The sequence below is a fragment of the Myxocyprinus asiaticus genome, chromosome 24, assembly GCF_019703515.2.
Source record: "Myxocyprinus asiaticus isolate MX2 ecotype Aquarium Trade chromosome 24, UBuf_Myxa_2, whole genome shotgun sequence".
Lineage (NCBI taxonomy): Eukaryota > Metazoa > Chordata > Actinopteri > Cypriniformes > Catostomidae > Myxocyprinus > Myxocyprinus asiaticus.
Genome location: NC_059367.1, coordinates 38,140,771 through 38,160,203, shown reverse-complemented (window position 1 = coordinate 38,160,203; position 19,433 = coordinate 38,140,771). Strand labels below are relative to the sequence as shown.

The 19,433-nt window shown below is 36.9% G+C and overlaps 1 protein-coding gene and 1 pseudogene across 1 annotated transcript; both read right to left on the bottom strand.

Annotated features, from left to right (window-relative positions):
* LOC127415497 (bridging integrator 3-like) overlaps window positions 1–8,660 on the bottom strand; it is a 111,368-nt pseudogene extending 102,708 nt beyond the window's left edge.
* Window positions 8,661–9,571: 911 nt separating this feature from the next.
* Window positions 9,572–19,047, bottom strand: LOC127415471 (early growth response protein 3-like). Its single transcript, XM_051654244.1, has 2 exons — window positions 18,644–19,047; window positions 9,572–15,476 (listed from the first exon to the last, which is right to left on the bottom strand). Exons 1-2 carry the CDS (start codon window positions 18,795–18,797, stop codon window positions 14,362–14,364), a joined length of 1,269 nt encoding a protein of 422 aa, XP_051510204.1. The 5' UTR covers window positions 18,798–19,047; the 3' UTR covers window positions 9,572–14,361.
* Between the last annotated feature and the right edge of the window lie 386 nt (window positions 19,048–19,433).

The window sequence follows — 19,433 nt, the reverse complement described above, 5'->3', positions numbered from 1 at the left end:
GTACAAAGTCCTATAAGAGTCAAAAGAGAAAGAAGGAAATGCTGCTTTTTCGTTTTGGATCATAAAATCACGTTTTGTTTGGTCAGTGTTGTCAAAATGCAGAATCATTTTAGACAGAGAGAATGGATTGAGACATTATCTAATTTTCACACGTAGAGGATCACTCTGGTGTGGTCACAAAGCCATGAGCCAAAACAAATGCAGGCCTAACTTTGCTCTAACTTTCCAATCAATCTGGTTACATATAGGGTTAGATACTCTGTATAAATGCTCTTTATCATGAATTAGAAAAAAAAAAAAAAAAGAAAGAAAAACACCTCAGCTTTCAAATACTTTTTACAATATGTGAATTGTTCAATTGAACTGGGGCCCTGGCAAGTCAAGACAGCAATTCAGCTATAGCTGGCACTACACTAGCCAGGTTTTCTGACGATTTTCAGGTGTGAGCTTCATGAACACTTTAAGCTCTTAACCAACACAAAATAGGTATCATTTTAAAGCTTAGAAGCTGTACTTTACAATGCATGTAGGCATTATGACCAAAACTGAATAAGTGCTTTGAAATTTGCAGACAAATCAGAAGTGTTCTGTTTTGATAATGTATTAATAATTTTGCACTGGACATTTTATTGTTATTGGTAAAAATATCAAACCGATCAAATATGTGCCATGTGTCATATGTTGTTGGAAAGCTTTCAAAGAGTAGAATATAACCAGCCTATTTGTTTTACTCACAGACAAACATATAGTGAGTAATAGCTAAGTACATGTCTTTGACATACATGTTACTTGTAAACAGATTCTGCTTATAAGCTGCGTTCTCACTTATAACTTAAAGAAAAAAGAACATAAAATAAAAGTACAAAAACCAACAACAAAAAACAAAACTAGATGTGCTACAAAATGTCAGAAATATATAGCCACTGGTTGCTTACTGGAAAACGGGGTAACAAAAATTATTGAAAAAATAGAAAGAAGGCTTTTTAATTCATACCACATAAGTGCCTTGGATTTTTCTATTTTTTCAAGAACATTAAATCACATACCATTACTTAGAGTAAGGGATTCCTGTTAAAATGAGCCCTCATACAACATAATCAGATGCATAGATCATTAGATAATCCACATGAAGTACAATGTACACACAGCACATAATGTGTTATCTGGCTAAATACATGTTAGCTTTCCTGGATCAGATGATTTCATCTGAAATTATATAGTACACTGTCTAGCATCATGGAAAGCTAAACCAATCGTACTAGTATTTAGATCACTGCAACCAGTGATGGAATTCATCCAAATATGGGCAGAGATTATCGATGGAACTGAATGAGATCTCGTTACTCATGCCTACATGCTTTGGAGAGAGAGCATACCTTTAGTCATTGTTATATTTCCATGTGTAATTAGTTCTTATGTACAATTATTATGTTTTATTTGTTAAGAGACGTTTTTGGACACTAGGATCAATTATTTTGTAATTAGGGATGGAACGATACAAAAGGGGGGGTCTGCAGGTGGGGCTCTGAAGCGCCCCCTTGAAAATGAGCATGTAAGGGGGCTCTGTAGCACCCACATTTTCACCTACAGTCACCAAAATTGGTACATATATAGTTCTCATAAAGCCGAACAACTTTCATACTCACAGTCATTAGCTCCGCCCAACAAAAGTCTCACATTTTGGATTTTCTGAAAAATCGCAGGCTCTGAAATTTTAAATACTCCTCCTAGGGGATTCATGTGACTGGCACCAAATTTGTGCAACATCATGTCAAGACATTGTAGATGCTAAATAGCAAATGGATTTTTGATATTTTGAATGGTGCCACCATGGCAAAGTAATTGATTTATGGCAAAAAATGTTAAACAAGAAGTTCTTTATATCTTCTGTGTGCATTGTGTGATTTTGATGAACATTCAGCTGTATGTTTGGTAATGAGGGCTGATCACATTGATGCGGCACAATTGACACGGTCATAGCGCCACCACCTGGTAGCAGGAAGTGTGGCTCTTAAAACAGACTTTAAAATAGTCCTCTTGTATTTACCCAAGTTGCTTCAAAGTTGTTTAGAATAATGTCAAATGCCAAATGCATGTGTCCACCTTGCATTGTTTTCCAAAAGCCACCAGGTAGAAATGGACCCATGGAGCTTGGGCCCGTCAGCGCTGCTTGCAGCTATATTTTATTTATTTATTTCATTTTAGTTTTATTAGTATATCAATCCACTTTTCAATCACACAGTAATTTGTGGTACCCAATTCGTTTTTACTGTAATTTCTAATAATAATAATAATAATAATAATAATAAAATAATAATCATAATTTTACGATACATTGGTAATACATTTCAGTTGTAATTTCTTAAGGCTTTTATTTTGAGAGTCCAGCACTGAGCACTCCAGGAAGTCTGTGTTTGAGTGTTTGTTTGTAGGCTAATTCACAGTAGTGTAATACGCTTCTCATTCAACATCTGGTAAAATGCTGTTCTCAATGCATGTTATAGGTGGACCGAACTATTTATCATCTACATCTGAGATGGAGTTTGTGTGGAGCAACCACATATTGCACTGAGCAGTGCATCATGAGACTCTGCACGTGTTTATGTGTGTGTGTGTCGGCAGAGCAGTGCTCGTTCAGTAAAGCGTGGTGCCAGAGACTACTTAGCTGTGTATGCTGACTGTATATTTATTATTAAACACAGCCTTTTGCAATTCACAAAGCTTTTGGATGACTTTAAGAGCCTGAATAAAATGCAAGAGTTATATGGACTACTTTAATGGTGATTTGAAGGTTACTTGAGCTTGACAGTAACGTCAATGACCAACATAGGGTATCGGATTTGGATCGGGCTCGTCGGACCGATACCTGATACAGGTAAAAATGTCCAGGTATCATATCGGTGCCATCCCTATTTGTGATGCTATAACTTTTGATTGCTTTGTCGAAAAAACACAAAATTTTACTCAGACACAGTTGACATGATTGGGAACTAAATAAAATCTGTTTTTTTGGAACTACATTATTTACACCCTGAGATATATAATGTCAAATCAGAAAAATAAGGGAAAATAATTTTCTTATGCTGAGAATTTATGACTCAGAACTGGCCATAACACATATCACAAGCTCTCATAAAAAACTTGGAAAAGTTCTCTTTAAAATTATACCAAACAATTGACCCTCTTTGTTTTTTTTGTAGAGTTATAAGCAGAGGTTGCGCTAGAAATAAATCTTTATCCGTCACTCTCATGGACTGAGTTGTAAAATTTCCATCATGGTCTATTTTTATCCATCATACTTGTTTTAATTGAATAAGTAGGCCTACTACATTCGGGGGCGTAGCATCCATTAAAACAGCATAACAGTGTATAGGCTTAATTATATTTTTGACTCCCCAAGCGCAAGGAATATTTGAGTGAAAGTAGCTACCTGTCAATCAACCGCTGCGCTAAAACAAGATTTTAAACTTTACATTTACGTGCGGCTTTTAAATTAAATAAACATCCAATCGGAAATTGCACAGGTTCACTAAACTTCTTCTATGGTCCTGATAGCCTATAACAATAAAGTCACAGATGAGAAGCACATGCATCTCTGAAGCTCTAATGCAGGTTATCCTCTAACCAGGTTGCCTAAATGTAATAATTAGCAGAAACGATGCACCGCTTTTTCGCGCTTCCAATTTGTTACTATAATTTTTGTGCTTTATTATTATAAAGTGACACACTGAACATGCAGTAACACACTAACGTAATGACTGATATATGCAGGCAATTATACAGACCTTGCCTCGAAATCCGAACACAATTGTTCAAAAGAGACGCATACTACCAGGTGTTAATGGTGATGACGCCCTTTAATACGCATATTAATACCAGGCAATAAACAGGGCACACACGCAGCGAGAGTGTGTGTGTGAGAGACAGTGAAGTCAAAACTGATGCTCTAGGTGAAAATATTTTCCATATTTTTTATCTGCCAAAATGACAGACAGCATTTGAAATTTTCCATTTGCATTAGCATCTGCCGGCGGGAGGTCATTAATCCCTTGATCGTTTGGACTCTCTGCTGAGTTAATCACTTTACAAACAACATCCGCTTTGTTTGAAATTATCGCTGGCAGTCGGTGGGACAGGTACACGTGACCAAGGCTGTGACCAATGAGTTTCAGGCCAAAGTCCAGTTCAAAGATAAAGGTGAAGTGTTTTCCAGAAGTTTTGCAGAGGACAGAAACGAAATATTTTTTCTGCAGAAAAATAAAGGCGTCCAATGGAAAGCACGTGTAGACAGTTTTATTTGATATATTGATATATTATTTAATTATATTATAGATATATCATTTATGAGAATGTACTTAATAATAATACATATTGTATTTATGTACTTAAAAATAATAATTGATTGTGATGTGGCATTCTACAGTCAAATATTTTTGTATAAGATTGGTTCTGTAATCAATATTTACAAAAAATAAATGTATCTCTTTATTTCATACATAATTGTGTAATAAGTAGGCTTGGTATTAGGGCTGAAGCGATTAGTTGACGTTATCAACAACATTGACAATAAAAAATTGTAGACACATTGTTTTGTTGTCGAATAGTCATTTGATGTCATTTAACATAACATGAGATCTTACGAACCTCTAATGATGATGCGCGAGAGCAGCACTGCAGCTCGCGCCTGACTGAGGAGAGGAAGAATTACACAGCTCACAGTCCAGATGCACCCTAAACTTTTACAGCTTCAGGTGAAGTATGATGGAATGATAATGCAAAAATACAGAATAAGTAAATACAGAAGCACTCTCGTTGTGGAATAAGTGGAGCTGGAGCTGCTGCTCCGCTGAAGCAAAACTTGCGCGTCGAGTGTCTTTAAAGGAAACACCCCGGCGTTACATCTTAAATGCAGTTATATTTAATGCGTTATAGCTTTATTAAAGTTCAAATAATATGGAAGCAGATCATGTAAATAACTACAAACTCCGAAACTTGCATTTCTCTGTGCAGTCAGCGCCTCTTCTATGAGTTGCGTGAATGTCCCAATCTAAGGGGGAGAGACTGAAACTGCACCTGGCTGATGCACACTCTGGCGCGGGGACGCCCATCCCTCGAGCGCACACGCTTAATGCAGCTAGATTATAACGTGATTGCTCGCGACTTATTGAATCATAATATATGTGTCACTGTGCATTTCTTATGGTGAAGAAAATTGGAGTTAGAGAGAGTTTTTTTTTTTTTGTGAGTTAAAGATAGATTGAAGTGAACAGAAAGGTGAGAGAGAGTAGTCTTCACCCCATTATACACTGAAACAAAATACATTCTTGATTTGTTTTGTTTTGGCTTCCAATATAAATATCTAAAACTCCTTTAAAACAACATTTTCTTTAGCAGCTATACTGCAGGAAAAAACAATTGTTATCTGAGAATGTTGAATATAATACTAAAAATACAAATATTTTAAAATATCTAAAAGTCCTTTTAAAAAAAAAGATGCATTCACCTGAGAAGCAGCATATAAGATATTTAGGCTTGCTTTTAGAGAATAGATCTTGAATAAAAGTATATTTTGTCTTTACTACGCTCGCAGAAGTATAACCAAGTGAAAAAATTCACTTATATACAAAATACACTTATATTTAAGATACATTCTCTAAATATCTTATATGTTGCTTCTCAAGTAAATGTATCTTGTTTTAAGGATGTTTAGACCATTATAAATGGAAAACAAGACAAAAACTCTTGATGACAATAGGATTTTTTGCAGTGAATTTCTTTACTGAATTAAACTTAATAAAAAGTATTTGTTTTTTTCCTTTATTTCAGTGAATGCCATTTAGAGGTGTTATTAAAAGATGATTTTGTCCTCTTTATTGTTAGTAAGCACGTTTAATACGGGGCACAAGCTGAATAATCGGTTAAGAGCTAATTAATCGTTGCAATAATCGCCCAAATAGTCGAATAATCATTCTAATAATCGTTAGATTAATCAATTATCAAAATAATCGTTAGTTGCAGCCCTACTTGGTATCGATGTCTTTTTCACACATTGATAATCGGAAGATTTTTCAGATGATTATTGATATATATCAGGATTGTTTTCAGATACTATAAATAGGGCTGCACATTGCACAATATCTTTGTCTTTTCAGACATATTTCTCAACCCAACTTTGGTAAAGTGTGAGCATCAGGGTAAATTAAATTGGACCACACACTGGACGCATCTGGCAGATGACATGGCACATTCTAAAATTTGAAACAATTATTTACTTCAGCTACACCGCCAACGTTCAGCGTCAACATTCTGAAGTGCCACGGAGCGCAACTCACATTGCTCTCCATTAAATTTGACCCATATCATTATCAAAGGACAAAGAATATTTACTCTAGCCATCACTGGATGATCTACTGTGAATATGTATCTTTTATAGAGCCTATTTTTCGGTTGTTTTGTGGGTTGACAGCTTGAATGAAAGACCTATTCAAGGTTACATACAGAGAAATTGCATAATAAACGTCGCTATTTCTAACCATTCAGTTTGCGCAGTTTCATAAACTAACCTGCAAAATGAACATCACTTTGTTCATTCTTGAAGTACAAAAACCTGTGTAACTTTGGACTGCTATCTCCTGCGCCACACCAGCTCATCCTGTGTGTGTGTGTGTGTGTGTGTGTGTGTGTGTGTGTGTGTGTGTGTATGCTTCAGTAAGTGTTATATCACCCTCTTGTGGTCTCCCAACGCTATTACGCCAGACTGTTAAACAGAGCACAACTGAGTGAATTGGAAAGCATGCAAATTGGGCTTCTAATTTAAATAACGGCTCATTTTAAAATATCAATGCCTCAAAAAATATATCGATAAAATAACGTGCCGATCAATAATCAATATATATCGATATTTTATTACATCCCTAGTAATATGTTTAGTTAGCCGGTTATTACTGCAAAATAAACCAGTCCAAGGTGAATGTACATTGTGCCTTACTTATCTGTCTATTAATATCGATTTATAAACTTTCACACGTGCAATAAGCAACTGTTACGAGCACGTTCTTAACTCCATTTCCTTCTGGAAAATTGCCAAGCAATATTATCTGACTTTAAATGTTAAATGTAACTGAATAACTGTACGAGACACATTTTTGCACAAAGATTGTCCACTAACATAAGTGCCACCAAGCAAAAAAAATCTGCATAGGTCATTATGTACAAATACATCTGCTTTTTAGTTTAATGGTAATACCTTTCCCTAGTTCTTTTACAGCTTCAATTGGAAAGTAATATACACATAAAGTACATAAAAAAAAACAAAAAAACAAATTAATGCCTGTTTATATTCATAACAATATGCTGATAACTCCCAAAAATCAGCTTATTAAAAAATCTGACAAAGCAAGAAAACCAAGTTTACATGAGATTTGAAATAATCCAGTTATTCTCTGCTTTTGTGAAGAGGCATGCACACAACACTTACATTCATTGGATAAGCCGGTTAAGTTGTTTCCAGTTTACTTAAAGGAATATTCCGGGTTAAACTCAATCGCCAATATTTGTGGCATAATATTGATTACCACATAAATGAACTGTTACCTGCCACTCTTTTTCTTAAAAAAAAAAAAGAGCAAAAATCTGGGTTCCAGTGAGGCACTTACAATGGAAGTGAATGGGGGCAAATCCATAAACGTTAAAATACATACTGTTTCAAATGTATAGCCGCAAGACCAGGGGCGTAGATTCCAGGGGGGATGGGGGGGAGGTAATCCCCCAGATAATCAAAACAAGTAAGTACAACCCACCCCCCCAATCTACGCCCTAGTGCAAGACGAAAACAATGTGTGTTAACATGATTTTAATGTGATAAATTCGCTTCTAAACTTTATATCCAATTTTACAACTTCATTGCCATGACAACGTTGTGACCCTAAAACTACTGTGAAAATAATGATTAAAACTAATTTACATCAAGTTAACAGAAGAATGTATCTGTATCGCTTTTTATAAAAGACAAAAAAGAAGAAAAAAAGAAAAAAGAAAAAAAGATGGGTCGAAATTAATTTAGTCGTACTCGTAATAATACGCAACAAATGCTGTCGATTCAGTTTAAGTTGTATTGAAACCGGCATATTCCTTTAACTGAAACACTCTGGAATCTCTGTCATTGATGAAAGATGGAAAATTGCATCTGCTTGAAATATACAGAGATATTCGTCAATGATTCATACATTAATGATATAGCTATAGTAATATCTTAGGATTGCACAGTGTCGTTTAAATTCACGTTAAACTCAAAAGTTGTAAATTGGTGCCTCACGAGCGCGCTAGCCAATCAACGGTTGCGTTTCAAAACCTCGCGAGCCGTCAGCCTAGACACAATCTTCAATTCTATTCGAGCGTACGAAGCGCTCGCAAACATCTTGTCTAGGTAGGGAGCTCACTAGGTTTTGACTCACAGCCAGCGACACTTCACACGGTTCGAAAACAACCCAATTGTTATTATTTACTCACTCATACACCAGTCGTGATACATACCAGCTCATCTTGCGTTCAAATTCAATCCAAATCAATCGACAAATAATCATTTTCTGTCCAAACCATCGCCTTTTACAGCCGGACAGCGAGCAGGAAGTGTTGAAGTTTTTAATCTACGGCAAGCGGACAGGTCAAACTGCAGGCAGCCGCGCGACGGATGTCGTGCGAGCCTTTTTCACGTCATTTGAGATTATAATGCGTTTATAAGCAAATACAAATGTTGTAAGCAAGTCCGTTTTCTTTACGTCGACTGATTATAGACCCTTAGAAATATCTACTATGAATTAATTGAGAAAAAATATAAATAAAAGGCATGTAGTATAATGTGAATAGTCACATTTGAAAGGTAACCCACAGGCTTTTTTTGAAGTCATTTTTTATTCAGATATTGCTCTTTTAAAAGCTTTTGAGAAGTTGAAGACACTCAAGTGTTCCTCCATATATATCCCTTAGGAGAAATAAGAACAGATTTGAGAATAAATGAGACAATTCTTGTTGACATACAGTAAGATAGTGCTGTTAACTTGAGTAGGCTACTCAAGATGGTATAATTTAATAAGAAATTATTGATTTTATTTTGAGATACCTGAATTTTGATCGCAGACTGTGGTGTCTTGTCAGATCTGAGCACATTCTGTGACATTGTTGAAATATCTTCTGAAACTCTAGAGATTAGTGGAGTCTTTTCCTCTGGTGAAAAATAAGAGAAACCAAAGGAGACTTTTGCTCTCCATTTGTGTTGAATTGAAAAATGTCCCCCCTTAAAAGTTCTTCTTATGAATATATTGATCATATTAAAGTTTTTGAATGCCTCATAGTTGTAATCTGCCAGCCCAAATCTCTTTCAGACAAACCCCAGGGGCGTAGATTCTCCCCCAATAATCAAAACAAGCAAGTACAACCACCCCATTATTTATACCATGATCAATGGAAACAAGTGCTTGGTTATAGTGGTGGTAAACCAGTTTTGCCAGTTTTGTCAACCACACTTTTGTTCATAAAATATATATGCATATTTGTTTGTTCTGTACATGTGCAACCAGAACACAAAGAAGACACAATGCTTTCAATCGCATTTTATTCAGGTGTGTGTTCAAGTACGTGTCAACCAGAAAACATTGAATTTACAACAAAATGAGAAACCAAGAGAACATGTCCTCTCCACAAAAAGATTACATCAATTAATTTTGAGAACTATTAAAAGATTTTAAGTAACACTGGGCCTTAGTATAAGGCAATGGAAGTAACAGGAGGTAAAAACGTATCAAAAGATCCTTTCTTCTGTTGAGCTAAACCCCACGGTTTTGCCCATCGTGCTCATAAAAGTGATCACAATCAACTCTAAGTGCCTCCATTCTGATAAGAGACATGCAAGACATGCATAAGATACAGTCCTGTAGGAAAAGAATACAGATACCAAAATATCGGCCCAAGGTGGCCACACAACAATTTCCACATTATAAACCGTAAACACTATTGAACAGTTCAGTACTATGAGAATGGATGGGCATCAATAAAGATGACTTTCTTTCATATCTGTTTTTTTTTTTTTTTTTTTTTTTTTTTTTTTTTTGCAGAGGAGATGAGCCATTGCTAAATCAGTCTTTAATGACCAACTATAATGAGGGATTCAAAGGGAGCAAAATAATCAGGTAAACAACAGTGAATCAGTGTTGTGAAACAGGGCCTGCTTGAGCGCTAACTAGGGTCACATTTACATTTCTGTGGTGTCCTCTATGCATATTGTTCCAGGGAAACCAAGCCTGCAACCCGGTTTGGCACAACAAGGCTGTTCATTCTGGCTCTGATCCAGAGTCAGACAGTGAACAGTCATTTTGAAACCATGACGTGGATGAGTTCAATTGTGACACTTCTCATGAGTCACAACAATATCTATTCCCTTCAAAAACAGATTGACTTTTTAAGGGTTACATTAGCCATAAATGAAAATCTACTCATCATTGTTCCAAACCCATATGACTTTCTTTCTCGCGTGGAACAAAAGAGGAGACATTATGAAGAATATTGACAGCGCTGCTCTTTTTAACACAATCAAATTAATTAGCAATCGATTGTTAAGGTTAGGGCTAGGGTTAGACACATGGTCAGTACACTGATTTTGTACTTAGTGACCATTTTTTTGGCAATTCTAGTGAGATGGACCGAGACATTCACACACACACAGAGTGGAAAATATGAACATGGAAGTACAGATAAACAGGTGCATGCAAGCATGCTGAAAAACATACATACACACAAACACACACACAAGTTTCTCCGGAGGTAACGATTGCTTTTTGCTTCACAGAACTTTAAGAGGAAGACGTTTACTTGTATTAGCTATTAAAATCTGAGTTAAGATGGATATTGTGTTTTCACTGGTCGTAGCATACATTATAAATTAGAATTATAAGGACGTTATCCCAAACACCAGTTGAATTTCAGTTTTGTACCTTCACTTCAACTCTTCAGCACACAGCTTCTAACATTAAACACGGTTTTCTTCCAAACCACTCTATTCCATACATCAGAGTATGAATTCACTCTCAAACTGCAGAAATACACATACACACACATATACACAATTCCACTGGGTATCGTATCTGATCTGTGAAAGCTGCGTTCTCTATTTTTACTGCTGTAGTTTGGCCCTGGATTCTGATGTATCTTGGCAAAGAAAGAAAGAAGAAAATAAAATAACAGATAATATTAAAATAAAGCCAGATACTGTTTTGTATGTATTCTTATTTTAAAACAATAGTTCTCATACCATACGTGCCTTTGAAATGAAGATATCTCTCTAAAAATGAAAAAAGGGCAGCAGAGGAACCTTGAGGAGAACCAAGTATTATCCTGAACCTTTCTGCTGATTTAACCCAACATTTACACTCTCCACCGGGGAATCTAGCTTATCAACTCTCAATAATATTTCCCCTCCTTTAATTACAGTGAGAGAGGTTAAGAGGCACAAACTTATTTGTGTACACAATGCTGACATTAAGGGCCATATCGATGCATAAATTCAAAACAATAATGCCAATGTATACATTAAAAATCCATGTTTAGCTTTCGGCAAATTTCAGCAGTGAGTAGATGAGTTTTTGGATCAATATTAGGTTTTTATCATTTCCATTTTCCACCCCAGATACAGTAAGTAATGCGTTATTTTTTTAAATTAGTTGCAGGAAAAACATCCTGATGAATACTGATAAATGAACGCTTACTATATTGCCTATAAGGAGTTGCATCATTTTATCAAAGGAGTGACATAGTTTGGAAAATAATTTTAATGGTCAAATTAATCCTACATATTAAATATATTCTACATTTTGATTACCACTGTACTGTAATTTTTTAATGTGTAACCGTAATAATAATAATAATAATAATAATAATAATAACAATATTAAAAGAAAAAACTATTTACAGTACTGGCCTTGCAAGGAGGTGGAAAAAAAGAACATTCCGGAAGTGGAGCTCACGAAGAGTATGACAATTTTTTATTTTATTTTATTTATTTATTTTTTAAAGCTAATTGATGGTTTCTCATCTTTGGGCTTTATGTACAATGTTGTTAATATTGCTAAGAAATGAATAACGTGAATAAACACTTAACAGCGTTAAAAATTATTTACGTTTTTTGTGACATTTTTAAATGCTACTAGTTGTGAAGCTTAATTGTAAAATTATAAAATGACCAATTCTTAGTCTAAATTTCTTAAACACAAAGGTTGTCGACTAAATAGTGTTATGCCTTCATCAAATGATTTGCTTTGTATGCATAGCTTGCATATAAGATAATGAGACAGGTTTTTGCTTTTTTTTTTTTTCAAATAATCTTTCTGTTTATTCATTTAACACATCATTCAGTGTGTCCGCAAGTCATCAATTGCAATGTTGCGCTAATAACGGTTAATATTTGAGACTTTGTAGAAATTATGTAAAATGCATCACATTTGACACTGTCAATATTCAACTTTTCCAGCACACACACATACACACACACACTTATAAAACATTTGGCACTATGTACACAATCACAATCTGAAAAACAGAAAGAAAGAGAACGAAAATGTAAACACATCCTTCGTTTCAACATTCAGTCAATGTAATATCTGAGTATGCGGGTGTTTGCGGGTGTGTACATACACACACGCACAGACACACATCATAATACTGAAGGAAATTGCTTTATACATTCCGTGTAAAAAACATGTAGTAATATGTATGTATATTTAACTGTACAAAACCCCTCTCGTTTTTCTTGTTAATATTCAGAATCTCTAGGCATGTTTCTAATATGAGTAACTGTGGAGATACCACATTACGGTGCTGCCCCTTAGAGCAGTATAATATCAAAATGGTTCCCATCCAAAAAACATCTTGAATGGCATGCATATAGCAGGCAGGCCGCAGCCGGTGAAAATGCAAAACAATGACTCCTAAGATCAATCCTGCCCAGTGGTGATGCTTGCAGGCAGGCATTACCATAATTTTGGCTGATTTCATTTTGAAAACCGTGTGTACGTGTGTGTTAAAATATGTGCTGAATATACAATGTGCATAAGAAAGGGACCCAACGAAAAATATTGGATGATAAAAGCATGAAACATAACTGTCCAGTAAAACAATGACAATAATGACAATGGAAACCTTACCAGAAAAATGTTCACATGAAAATAAGTCATGTTTACAGTATTAACTCTTGTTGACACCATGTGTAGTTTGAACTGGATGCATATTGCTGCAGGTCCTCAAAGATGACTGATTCAATCATTTCTGTGATACTAGTGCATGTGTGCCTACAGGCAGTGAAAACAGAAAGGCAAAACCTTTGGATTGGACCACCACAGAAGAAAAGTATAGAACAGCAAGTTTGGCCATTATGCACACTAAATTAAGTGAAACAATTAGGTGAAAAAGGCCACAACTGTGTTTTAATTTCATCCCTACAACGTACATTTCTGAGCCAGACTGTGTTTTATCGTTGTTGTTTTTCATTTTATTGCACTGCCAGTCTGTTGTTGATTACATACGCCATTCAGATCCCTTAATTGTACCAAAGGGATTTTATTATATGAAGATAATGCAATTTAACGATGCAACAGACTTTTAATGTACACCAGAAACTCAGTCAGCTTAAAGGTTTTTCCCAAATCAATGTCTGAATTGACTCTTACAGTAAAGTTACATGCCTGTAACTTCAGTACAATCCCAGCCAGGCTAAAACAAGCAACAATATAAAAAAGTTGTCTGATGCATTTAAATAAATTTGGCACATTCTGTTGAAAAACAACAACAATAACACAAAAAATTAAATAATTAACAATCATTTAAAAAAAGGACCGCAAAACAGTATAAGCAAATGAAAGTGCACTTTTAGAAATCTGACAACCCAATGACAAAGTCAAATACACGTAGGAAAAACAGAAACAGCAATCAGATCTCTCCTTGTATGGAAAACAAAAATAAAAAGAATACAATTTCAAGGGATGCCTCTTGTCCCCATAGCCAGAGTTTAACTTTGTGATTGCGCTGCATCGGTAAGTGCTGTATTTGTGGATTGACCTCACTGCTAGAACTGTTATCTTTGAACCCCCCCACCCCCCACACACCATCTTTCCCATTCATGCGACACTAGTCCACTAACTCTGCATCCATTTGACCTAAAACATTAGTGGCTACCGGAATACGCCACCATAATCAACAGAAACCAGGAGGAAATGGATGGATATGAAGAGATGGAGAGAGTATAAGAGTCAAGTGTATCTAAGAGAAGAAAAGAAACCTTCATTTCTTCTCCTTGTAGTCTTACTTTGCAAGTCCATCTCATGCACAAGTGGTAACGGTCATGATATTGGCACTGCTGGGTCCCGCGCTCCCACAGGAGCTCGGGGGAGAAGCGTGGCTCCCCCCTGCCCCAGTGCTACTGCCCTTGTCCGAGGGCTTCTTGTCCTTCTGTTTAAGATGCACCTTGGCGTGCCTCTTTCGTTCATCGCTGCGAGCAAACTTGCGTCCACAGAACTCACAAGAAAAGGGCTTCTCGCCGGTGTGCGTTCGGATGTGCGTGGTAAGATGGTCGCTGCGACTGAAGGATCGCATGCAGATGCGGCACTGGAAAGGTTTGTGCCCCGTGTGGATGCGCAGGTGGCGCGTCAACTCGTCTGATCGTGAAAAACGACGGTCACAGTTCTCCGCCGGACAGGCGTGTGGGCGCTCGTGGACGGGGGTCTTGCTTGGCCGGTTGGGGTACTTTCTTGGTCGAATGGGTTTGAGAGCAAGTGTCTGAGAGGGTTGGTGGTGTTGGGATATGTGCTGTTGCCCACCGAGATACCCAGGATGGATCTGTTGCTTATCCTTAAAGGCTCGAATGGTCTCAAGGGGAGTTATGGGAGGTGGGTTCACTCTAATAGGGTCCATGGTTTGGAAGGGTTTATGCTCCATCACTCCTACGTCTCCCTGGTGATGGAAGAGGTTGTAGTCTGGGATCATGGAAAAGAGACTGCCATCCATGCCTGGTTTGGACGTGGTGTGGTAGTCGGAGCTCGGGTAGGGCAAAGACGATGACGTGGCAGGGCTGTGATGGAATGTCACCTGCTCTGGGTATATCTCGCCGCAGGTAGAGTAGGCTGGAAGAGGTGGTGCGTATATCTGCTCCATGTCTGATGACTGGCCGCCCATGCTGCCGCTCGACGAAGACGTCTGGGCGTTGATGTTGCCTGGTGACGGTGACACGCCCAGGATTCCGGCACTCACCAGACTGATGATGTTGTTATCTGGACACCAACCCGAGCCTCCGATGCTGCCTGAGGGAGGGGTGTCAAACGCGAACTTGCCTAGGTAGGTGACGGTCTGTCCGCTTCGACCGGATTGAAAACTATTGGAGCCATACTGAATCTCTCCACTTCCCTTCTCTCCAGCCATCCCCAAGTCCATGATATTATCTGTGAGACAAGATCAGAATGGATACAGTCAATTCAGAATGCAAGAACCACATCAAATAATGGTAAAAGAAACTATGTATGGCAAAGTGGCTAGTGAAAATTTCTGCATCTTCTTCTAGGAGGATGTACATCATCTAATAGACTCTAACTACTAACTTTCCCTTGCTTGCTTTTTAACTTGAGTTTTAAGTTGGTCTCAGAAGACAACGACTTGGCATGCCTCTGTTAATAGCCTGTTCAAAAAAACAAAAACAAAAAACGAAGTAAAGCATATCAGTCCAAATGAAGGCGTGGGAATTGATCTTTGACAAAATCCGAAGAGCAAAGTACTGCAAGATTTCAATGAATCTCCCTCCTCCTTCGCCAGCTCTCTCTCTCTTTGTGTCCCAAAAACGAATCTACTGTGTATTCAATTGAAGGACTGAAACTTATTTGGCACTAAGGTTTCTCCATACAACAGTATTTCACCATTGACATCACTGTAATCTTGTACTCTCTCCATCTCCTTCACTTTCAGCCTTCACAGAGAGAGGAGAGTCTCTTGACACTTGACAGGTGCTCAAAATTTTACAGCCAAAAAGGATCCATTGTACGGTAATTACAATTACATTTGTGCATTTGAAAGATACTTTTGTCCATAGCGGGTTACAGTGCATTCAAGGTATTTTACTGATAAACATTTTGTTTGTTTCCTGGGAATTGAACCCATGACCTTGGCATTGCTGGCAATGCCCTACCACTTGAGCTAAAAGAATCTTCACTTGATCAGTTTTAATCTTACATTTTTAATCTGTCTGTAATCATACAAAACTATGATGATTAACATGATAAAGTGTTGACGACAACTTAATTACTCACAGCACATCTATAAAATAAATATTTAATGATGGCTCATTTAGTTTTATCTTGTACATGCACTTACAGTAATCACAGTGTGTATACCAAATTGAGGCTTACTGTAGAAACAAACAGAATGAAAATTACAGATGGTCGTCGCATCTGCTCAACACACACAGGGTACATGTGTGAAGAGATGCTGTGCTGTGTCTGGAGGAAAAGATTCGTTTGGGCAAAATCGGGGAGAAAAGGAGAACATGGTGTATTCCACAGATAAGAAAAATGAATTTCACTTTATTTCCTGTCATTACAGGATATGTGCGGGGACATTTTACACCCATGCATTTTTTTCGTTTTGTTTTGTAATGCAGAATATAAAGGGAAATCTGAAAAATTCTGTAAATTCTCTCCTGAAGAAATGCAAGATAATGTACATATTTTGAGAAATTATTCTCAAATAATTCTCTTTTTTCAAGAACCCACACACACTAATTTATTATAGAGCAACCTTTAGCCGGAACTGAATATTTCGCGTTGATTTTGATATGTTTTAAATAAAGGAAGTCAACAGGCTACTCTCCCGCAAGTGTGGAAAACGTCGCCACTTTTAACCTTCAGAATGAAAACCACATCAATGACTACTGTGAAACTCCACTAATATGTAAAGAGGCCGAATGAACTTATCATTTCACTCTTTATGATAACTCAGATATTTGACATGATCAACTCTTTACCAGATTCTCTAATGGCTCACAATATAAGGTTATAATATTTCCACGTGAAGTGTGGTGGCCTACTTTTTTTATGGATTTTGTGGATTTTTCTTTTAAAATTTGACAGCTATTCAAGCTTTCGATAAAAATATATTTGAATTGATTGGAGAAAAAACAAACAAACAACGACAATAAGAAAAAAATCATTATATCTTTATATTAGATATATTAGGACAATTATATAGCCTAAATGGGGGCAGATCCACATATTTGCACCATTAGCTCAACAAATAGAGCATTCTTCTTCTTCTTCTTCTTCTTATTATTATTATAAGGCTATTGCTGGATTACCAGTCTAATATACATGTCCACATTTGTTTTTACATTTACATCTTTGTTTTTAATTCGCACAGAAAATTCAAATTATTTTCAAAGGGATAAACATATTGAAAGGGCGCGCGCACAAAAGAGTCATGAATAGACAATGTTAAATTCAGGTAATATATATATATATATATATATATATATATATATATATATATATATATATATATATATATATATAAAGTTTAGAGACTTTCTTTTACACGTGTGTGTGTGTGTGTTTTTTTTTTTTTTTCTCGAGTTGCTCAAGCTTTTTATTTATTTATTTATTTATTTATTTTTAAAGCGTGCCCATAAACGCCCACTCGCGCGCATGGAGGGACAGAACCAGGGGCAATAATTTATAAAACACCGACTAATCAAAACTATCTAAATAATAGAATATCTAAATACAATGTCATAAACAGGACAGAATGTATGCCAGTGCAATAATACGGAGACAAGCCGAAATGAAGCGTTTTCCACAGAAAGCGCACGTTGAAAACGAAAAGGCTTATAAAATAATATGTCACGATCATTTATGAAATTATATCGATTGCACGACTGTGTCTGTGTCAGGAACCGCGTGTAGTTTCCCTTGTCTCGCAGCGCGTGGGCTCGGAATGATATTACCTGATATTTACCTGTTCACCTCACACTCAAATCACGTGATTGGAACATTTCACTAACTTTCCAAAGACCCTGTGAATCTATACAATTCATTTACCGATATTTGTCACAGAAATCCATACTGCACCGCTGAATAAAAAGCGCAGCTTGGACTGTAGATAGCCTAACTCGTCTTTAAAACCCATGGTAACAATTTACAGTGTTCATTTTACACATATGACATAAATACAATTAGAATATGCAATCACAATAATGGCATTAAGTAGCCTATGTGAATACATGTAGCTATGCATCATAGACTGTAAACATAAACACAGTAATTGGGAAGATAAACACTTGAAACGTTTTAATGGAGTAATTCTGAACAAGTAATTGCTTTAAAGTGCAAAACGGCAACTGTCGCTGTATCATTAGTAGCCTGCAGTTCAGTAGTAGTGTTTAGTACTGTAAGTAAGCGCGCGCTAACAGGTGTTCCATGGCCGAGCAGCGAAGCGCGTTCAGCCGGCTTCAAGGCAACTGGTGCTGCGCTACACCCGCTGTAAACTCTAACCAGCCAAAACAACACATTACAAACTCCTACAACAGCATACTGAGACTTCATTTAAAACTTTGTTTCATCCTTACCTGTATTCATTTGTGAGTAGTGCGAAATAGAGTCCGGGTTTGTGAAAATGTTCATGGATGTAGGAATGTCTTCTTCTGGATAGAGACTGTCAGGTATGTGGTTGATTAAACTGCTCATGGTAATAGGGATCTTGTCCGCTAGTTTACCTGTCATAGCAGTTATTCAGTTTGTCATCAATGAGCACGCACAGGTGTTCCGTCCCGAACAATCTCCAGTCTTCTGATATCTAACTAAAAAGCGACACAAATTGATGTCAATCCCTTTCCAAATTGTATCCAGATGCGCGATGAGCACCGCGCTGATGTTTCTTCGCGAGGATGATTGTTGACTGCTTTTGGACTGTTTTGAAGTGATATGTTCTCCGGATCAGTAGAGAGATGTTTGTGGTGATTGCACAAGTGTAGCGCTCATCCCTCTATTGCGAGCGCAGGGAACTCCAACGCTTTCTTGTTTAACAGGGGGACGGAACAACTTTGTGACGTAGATGACCATATATGGACACACAAAGCTAGACGGCCGCTCGACGTCACATGGAAGCTCCTCATAGTGGAACATTACAGTCGGTAGCAGGAAGATAAGCGATAGGGACCGGAGCAGTGAAAGGGGGAATGCAATTTCTCAGGCATTTTCATCGGTTTGGGAGCCGATTGGACCCGAAGAAGAGTAAAAGCTTTTAAGAGACATGTTGTGAGCATTTATTTTTCTCTCCGCGACAATGCATGACTTTATAAACCGGTGCATGTTTTATTATTATTTTTATAGTTTTTATTTTATTTAGTTTTTTATTAT

What these genes read in the sequence shown, in the direction of transcription:
- LOC127415471 (XM_051654244.1), bottom strand. Translation starts at nt 18,797, where the DNA reads ATGACAGGTAAACTAGCGGACAAGATCCCTATTACCATGAGCAGTTTA. An exon ending in CTACTCACAAATGAATACAG is followed by an intron (nt 15,477 to 18,643) that starts GTAAGGATGAAA and finishes CTTGTCTCACAG; the next exon opens with ATAATATCATGGACTTGGGG.